Source organism: Sparassis crispa, assembly GCF_003851025.1.
Source record: "Sparassis crispa DNA, contig_000018F, whole genome shotgun sequence".
Taxonomy (NCBI): Eukaryota; Fungi; Basidiomycota; class Agaricomycetes; order Polyporales; family Sparassidaceae; genus Sparassis; species Sparassis crispa.
The window spans coordinates 341,577-349,308 of NW_020939765.1; the positions used below are offsets into that span (position 1 = coordinate 341,577).

At 50.9% G+C, this 7,732-nt stretch overlaps 1 protein-coding gene across 1 annotated transcript; it reads right to left on the bottom strand.

Annotated features, from left to right (window-relative positions):
- Nucleotides 1-6,358: 6,358 nt before the first annotated feature.
- On the bottom strand, nucleotides 6,359-7,698 carry SCP_1901060 (hypothetical protein; the record flags this gene model as incomplete). Its single annotated transcript, XM_027765369.1, has 8 exons — nucleotides 6,359-6,384; nucleotides 6,432-6,554; nucleotides 6,611-6,647; nucleotides 6,699-7,117; nucleotides 7,185-7,270; nucleotides 7,325-7,358; nucleotides 7,410-7,535; nucleotides 7,589-7,698. Coding segments are annotated over 8 exons (961 nt in total), but the record flags the coding sequence as incomplete, so codon positions are not given.
- Nucleotides 7,699-7,732: the final 34 nt, after the last annotated feature.

The following is a 7,732-nucleotide window of genomic DNA, read 5'->3' on the forward strand; positions in this document are numbered from 1 at the left end:
CAGCGTCGACTCCAAGTTACAGCGTGAATTTCCAGGGTCATCAGGGGGAAGTACCGGAAGCTTTCGCGAGGCACATTTGAAGCCAGACTTTTTCTGCGGTCTTCTAAGATACGCTTAGTGATATCGTACTTCGTAGTTGGCAGCTTGCATGCCCACCTATCGAGAGAGGAAGCGTCGACTTTATGCCTCTTACTGGAGATCTCCGTTGGCAGAGAATGTGAGCGCTTTCTCGGAAGCTTGACCCCAGCTCTGTACAGAGGACTGGTAAGTACTAAGGCCTTTGAGCAGAAAAGAATACACGGGAACGCACGCCAGAATACGTCCTTCTAATAGTGAATAGTTCTGCGGGTTTCCCAGAGGTTCTGCGGAATGTAGACACTTTCGACCGCCATGCACAATCCCGTCGGTGGGTTGAGGATAATGGCCGGAACGGCAGTATCTACTCCTGGGCACCGATGTAATCAAACAACATGCTCGCCTAACGAGTTCACCGCCTACCTCGTAGTAATGGTACCATGTACATTTTTTTGCCATGGTGGATTGATTACGCCAGGAAACGTGTGTGCTCTTTGGAGACCACCAGCAACTCTATGGCCTCCCTTCCGAGCTGAAGACTCAGCTATTGGATCGCACATAGATCCTGCGGCGTGCCCCTCCATCCAAACGAGTCAAGCTTGAAGGGCGTAGCACTTTAGGAACCGGTGATAATGGATGCAGGGGAAAGAAACATACATTTCTACACAAAGACGCGAAGAGACAAAGCGCCACCACTGCATGAAGGAATCTCCATGTTGTGGCCTCGAGGAGGCGTGGTGCTAAACACGATTAGGAGGGGCGGATCAGGCAGGAACGCACACACCTGGCCGCAGGGGTACGAGGTGCAAGTCAGACACATGCAAGAAGGCTTAAATTAAGGCTTCGGTCGGTCTATGCTCTGCGAGTGAGTCTAAGCGTCCGCAAGCCTGTCTGTGAGTACGTTTCGATGGGCGGGTACACGATTTCGAGAAATGTCGCTCATACTGTATGCATATAGCAAGCCTTGTGCAGATTTTTATTACCGATAATACTTAAGGCCCTCACTATGAGGGCGGCTGGGCGCGAACTCCTCTGCTGTGGGAATACCCTAGCAAAGGGGAGGCAGGCGAGAACGACGCTGACCGAGCAATGATTAATGAATACAAATACTTTCTACGTACCCTGCAGTGCTATTAGTAGGACTTCGAATAATTTACCAGCAATCGGGTTTACTGAGACACGCGGCTGGTGTCACGCGCTTTACAGAGACCTGTGACGCCTCAGTGCCCCAGATTTGTACCCGTCTAAGGTGCTCAGATTTTCGCGCATTTCACTACTAGTGAATCGTACAGGCAACGCGTGAACGAAGGCAGTGAGCCTTACAGGTAGACGGACGAGAGGATGTCAGGAGACGATGCCGTGCGAGTACGGCACGACCTACGTACCGGCGGTGCATCGTCGCTATAGTGCTGTTTGAAGCACACATGGTTCACAACCACCCACTCGCGCAGTGAAGGACAATGGCTTGACGTCGGCCTCTCACTGAGCGCATTTCTCTCGGTGAACGTCGTTCAACAACAGGCAATCTTCCGGTCTCTGACCAGTACTCAGTCCGCGTTATCGTGCACGACAGTGAGGAAAATGCACATGTTCTCAGGAGTCGAGCGCCACTCGAACGACTGCAGAGTCGGTACAATATTAGCCGACCGTACACTTACGCGCGATCTCGACAAACCACGGCCTAACCGAGGGGTTAGCATTCGTGCACGAACACCAAACCCTGTTCGTCGCCGCTGATTCTGTCCTTGTTAGATATCTCATGAGTGTCGACGAAAAATTCTACTTTCTCGACACCCATGAGATTGCATTGAATTTTGCAGGATCGGCTCAGATCTCCGCGTTCGTCACGCCCCCTATGATGGCTGGAGGCCATTGATCATTAGCGTAACAGCTCGCAGCAGGAGGAAAGGTACTTGCGAGAGAAAAATCAAACGTGCAAGGTACGTCGCCTTCACGGCTGAAAAGACAGACAACGAAAACAGCCCACCCAACCGACGATTGCTTTACCTGCACCGACGTGTCAACTCGAGGATGACATGTCTAAGCACACGCCTGGCAACGCCGCGGTCTCAGGGACCATAGCTACGCAGCTACGCACTGCTTTACCTGTGCTGACGTATGGCCCAGGTGGTCCACACGCCTCAGCACACGCCTGGCAGTCGTGCTGTCGTCGTAGGTCGCAGGAGGTCGGACACTTTCGGACACAGTTGGACAAGGTCAGACACGGCCCGACACTGCAGTGGGCACGTGCAGATCATGGCGGTCACGCGATCATGTAGCTTGAAGCTTTGAAGCTTTGAAGACTTGAGCACGGCCCACCATGGGAGGCGGCTTCACGCGCTTACTGTAAGTCGTCGAGTCCCCTTGCCTCCCTGGTTTTGGTGCGAGCTAATTCGTATCGCCACTAATCATCGCAGAAGTGCACAACCGCCGCACCTAGTGCCAATCCTCCGTTCCGATGCCGCGTCCAGGGCGCAACACTCGCAAGCACATCGCTCTCTCAAGGTAACGAGTTTATCTCATTCTTGTGGCGTGTTCCTATCCCTCGCTAAGCTAGATACTAACTGCCCATTTCTTTTTTTCCCTGTAGACAGATAGAACCCCCACCTTCTAGTCACTCTGGATGCACGTGTGCTCGTCGTGATTCCTCACCTCCGTAAGTTGTTCAGATGGGCTTCCTTTCCTATGCCTGAGGAAAACACGTCGTTCACAGTTTGTGCTATGTACTGCACTATCGCTCAGGTCCATTTTTCAAACACTGCCTGCGCTCGGAAAGTTCTAGCTACAGATATGGTCCGCGTGAGGCAATCCTAGGTACGCCCATGGCACGAGGGCGCACTTAGAGGATTGTGGAAGGGCAGACGCTGGATGACTGGCGAGGGCGCTCTGAGGACATCCTGTGTCATACTTAGGAGGGGTCAACAAATATTCGTTCCCTATGTACGCGACCGCCTACTTCACCCTCTAACGAATCTCTCCTCGTTCCAGCCATACAAAGACGGGAGCTTTTCTTGTAGTTCAAAAGCATGTGAGCTAGCCACGAAGAAGACGAAAGGTTACTTACATCCGCAACTCGTCGGGGCGAAACTCGGCACCGTGCGGCTATAAACATGTGAAAAACCCGAGTACTCGTGAACGTCGAAAGAAAACTTACCCTGTGCACGATCAGAACCTTGCGCGACATGTGTTTGGGAAGGGTTAAACGATACTTTGAGCCACGATTGCCGCGAACACGAAATCCAAGCTGTTTCGTCTGTGTGAAAACGTCTAGACGTATTCTAAGACATGCTTGTCATCAGCGAAATCGTTCCACTTGACACGCTGCCACAGAGTGGGATCCCGGCTCAAAACATTTGAGATCATCTGCATGGTGTTCAGCATGTGGCCCATCACATTCTGCAATTTATACTCACTTCAAAACAGCCTCTGTTCACGATGATGCGCGGATCCATTCAAGAAAAAAAAGCAAGGGAAGGTGCGCCTAGCAGAAGACGGAGAAGAGGATAGGACACTGTGGGCCCGCCACGTGTGTCGACCTCGGAGAATGCGTCAGTTTCACCCCGCCCAGGTGAGTAAGTAGTTGATACAGTAACAAAGCCAGGTAACCGTCGGTGGGACGCTACTCAACAGACTGAGCCCGAGCCTTTCGCTCTGTTGCTCTCATCGGTACAATAATCCAGCCTGAGGCGCAATATCACAAGGGACGTATCCCTGCGTTCGTGAAGACAGCACGGGGGAGCGAGAACCTGCCGTTGATTTGTCAGATATTTCTGAGCAAACGCACTGCGGACGAAACACTTGCCATGTGTAAGACGTTGCACCGTCGTGGTTACTGTGGAGATTATGTGGGAGGGGTCAGACATTGTGTGTAGACAACAACTGGGGATCTCAGGATCTTCGATGGTGAGAGATTATGGCGCACCTCTCAAAATTCACTGTCCATTGCAACGGCGCGTCGTGCAGACATCTGCATCTCGCGCAGAGATGCTGTCCAGATTTGACCGTAAGAGAGGCACAATTACACATTAAAGGAGGAGAGGGTTCACCCGTTGAAGGAAGAGAACAGTTCTGCGTTCGCGTTTTGATTGCCTCCAGGATACTTCCATGAACATCTCCATCTATAAGTAACGTTAGGTGGTCATCGTATAATCCAGAATGTAAGTACCTCCATCTCCTGCATGTCGACGACGCGATTCTCTTACGGAAACAACCCCCCCAGATTATGCTATTCTGTTGACTACAACTTTGAAAGTCCCGAGCTGCAGAGATCCTGATCTCGCCTGACCTCTCGTTAGCCGAGTCGATTCAAGGTGATGATGTGCTGCAATAATAGATGTGACGGATGCGGTGGTAGCAAAATACTATACGACGAAATCATTAGAAACTGGAAACCCAGGGAACCCCAGGCGATGGCTCGTGAGCAACAACTCTGAGTGACATTTTCGCAATAGAGTAATTGTCCCATATGGCATAACAAGCTTGAATACAGAGTCCAAGGTCGAACGTTACTTTACCCAAGCTTTACCTGAGCCAACATGTCGACTGGAGGGTGACTTGTCTAAGCAAACGCCTGGCAACGCCGCTGCCTCTGGGACCACGCATTGCATTACCTGTGCCGACAAATGGCCCAGCTGGGCCACATGTCTCAGCACACACCTGGCAGTCGTGTCGACTGTCGTCCCACAAGACCGACACCAAGGTCGGATCACGTCGCGACGGCGTGGCTGACGTCAGCGCTTGCTTTTTTAACCGTTAAGTATGAAGTTGTATTAATTATGAGTGTGTGACTGCGCCACTCATGCTCGCGTCGGACAGACAAAGATACTGTTTTCTTCTCTCTAATATTGGGAGGATCATTTACTGGGTGTTTGGCCGTTTCCTCCTGTAACTGTCTATCGCTGAATGGCATCTTGGACTCTAGTCATTCCTACGGCAGAACTCTCCAAGACGAACGTCAGACTTCCGTCACTTTGCTCGAAGAATCAACATGGCGAATTCTTGCATACCAAACGCTTGAGGGTGAATCAAGTGCAGCAGGGGGCCAACAGTCGCATTCCGTTGACGTCGGACGATCAACCTTGCCCTATCGACTTACGGGTGGGTGACCATGCAGGTGCCTTTTCGCACCCCCGTTTTATTTATCACCGCTCGCAGGTGAATTCCAGGGGATTTTTTGCTGTGCCAACAGACGGACTGTACCAGAAGCTCTACCGTGTGACCACGCCTTTGCCAGAAAAAGTGTGTACCTTGCAGAGTCGTGAACCCTTTGTGAACCCTTAATTCTTGACACTTCATTGTATCGCTCCGTTTGTGAGAAGTTTCGAGAATGGCATGGGTTAACTGCTTTGGATAATTCATCCAAGGCTTCGAGTGGACAGCGAAGCGTTCGGCGCGGTGTCGATACGGTCCCCGTGGCTTATACCTCTCGTCCCACACGTTTGCATCACCCTGCTTTAGAGGAAGTACGACAAGTATGACAAGAATCTTGGTTTAGGAGGCCCTAACTCATCATCCGCTCACCAGGATTCGACCGCACAGCAGTGTCATTCAAATTACGTGTTACAGGTGAATTCGGCTGAATCGAGGAATGATACGCCCACTTCTACGGTCACCGACGATAGACAGCACTCTAAGGAATTGGTTACTGACCCTGAGGTAAGTCTACCCATTTGACTTGTTCTCGCCGTATTAGCCAACAGCCCGTTGTAGGGACTATTCCTCATTCGCAATAAGCGGAAGATTGTGAACACGGACTTTCACACGGCTTGGTTTTGAACGTCGGGTCAAGCAGCTATCATCCGACCACCTCGCCTCTATTCAACTACTAATCTATCCTCTGGAGATCTCTTCATACACACCGTCACTGTCGATGGATTGGAAGTCGTTCAATTATGGGTGCTGGTGAAGGATTTATCGGATAGTAGATATCGTTGGTCCCCCGTATACAGGCTGCAGGAGTTGCGACATCCCTTTCTCCATGACCGAATGTTGGGATTCTCTGACAAGACGAAGGAGCCGTCCTGGATGCAATTTGACACGAAGCGACGCCGGAAATGGTCTCCGGAACTACTTATGCCAGTGGATTGACTGTCCTTATCGGAGTAGTGTGGTTAGGCCCTGATTGTGAAGTTCGAGTATCATCACATCTAATTCTCATTGTAGTATCATTGTTAAGTCTTGCGGGATCAAGTCAGAGTTTAAAATCGGAATAATTAGTACTAGCGACAAGAGAGCCTTCTCTGCGACCCAACACCCCTGCAATGCCGCAAGTTCACAGCCGTGCTTAGTCAATCGCCAGTAAGTAGAACTCTGTAAAGAGGTCAAGGGACGGTAGATGTCGCAAAAAATGTGCTCACGGTATTCGACAGTGGAATTGGGCGGAACCCCTTCGGTTCCTTTCGTACCATAACCCAAAGCGGGAGGAACGATGATCAAACGCTGGCCATTAACTTTCATGCCGATAATGCCGTCCTCAACTCCTTCATGGCGTACGTCAACATCGGCGAAGCAATCCGACAAAGCAGGGTATTATTACCTGGTGGAACGGCGCCCTCGCCAACAGTAAAAATGTACTGAAGAGCAAATATTAAACACATCCGTCAAATGCTTCACGTAATACCCACAGGATCACCATCAGTGTTCTTGCTGAGAGGAATGGTTGATCCGCGAAGGGTCTCGATGTATCGCACGGTGACTGTGTCCCCAATAGCCACACTGGACTCACCCTTACCAGCATCGTACTCGCGAACTATGACGCCTCCGACGAGAGTGACTTGCGTCGTGGCAGATGCAGATTGCTGTATTTCCACGATATCGTCGCCACCGCTGTCACCGTCTTCGTCGTCATCGATGACGGTGATATGACTCGTCACAGTCGACTTCTTGTTGGGCAATGCGGATTGGCACGTAGCTGATGGAGTAAGACGTTGTAACACAGGGCTTGAAATGTTCCCGCTGGACTTCATAGGAATGGCCGGGCCTACCTGTCTGGGCAAGCCGCAGGACTGCTGCCAGGCGCTTTTCCTTGACCATTCTTTAAGCGCTGTGTTGGCAAGAATCCAATGAGAGCCGTTATCCATTGATAATTGCGTTACGGATTCCAGGCTTACCGTTTGCAGACACAGTGCGAGCACGTTTCTTGGCGCGTAGGTGTATTTTAGGGCCTTTCTCGGCATTGCGTTCTGAAGAGAAGGGGCTAAAAACAGTAGTGATAAGAAGAGAGACTCAGTATATACAAATTATCACACACGGGCGGTGACCAGGTGTCTTACTCGGAGGATTATCTGTTGCTAATCAACAGCTCAGCAGTAAATCATCATCGCGGCGTGACGTACCCAGCTTTTCTTGTGTAAGAGACTTAACGTCCTTTGAAGCAAGGTAGGACGCCAACCCTTGGGTTGCTCCTGAACGTTCAGGTGCCCGTGCCTTCCCCTTGTCGCGAGTAGACGCGGACTTTAAGTCTAAGAGGTATGCATTAAACTACTAAACACGGGTTCGCACTCTCTAGACAGACCTTCGTGAGCTGGAGACTGATCTCGAGCTCGTTTCCTAGCGAAGTAGCCCGCATCCTTTTCGGCAACGTCTTCCTGTGCAGATCTTAAAATTTGGATGAGTGGGCGAGATCTGCCTCGAAGAAAGAAACCACCTATGCCGCAGT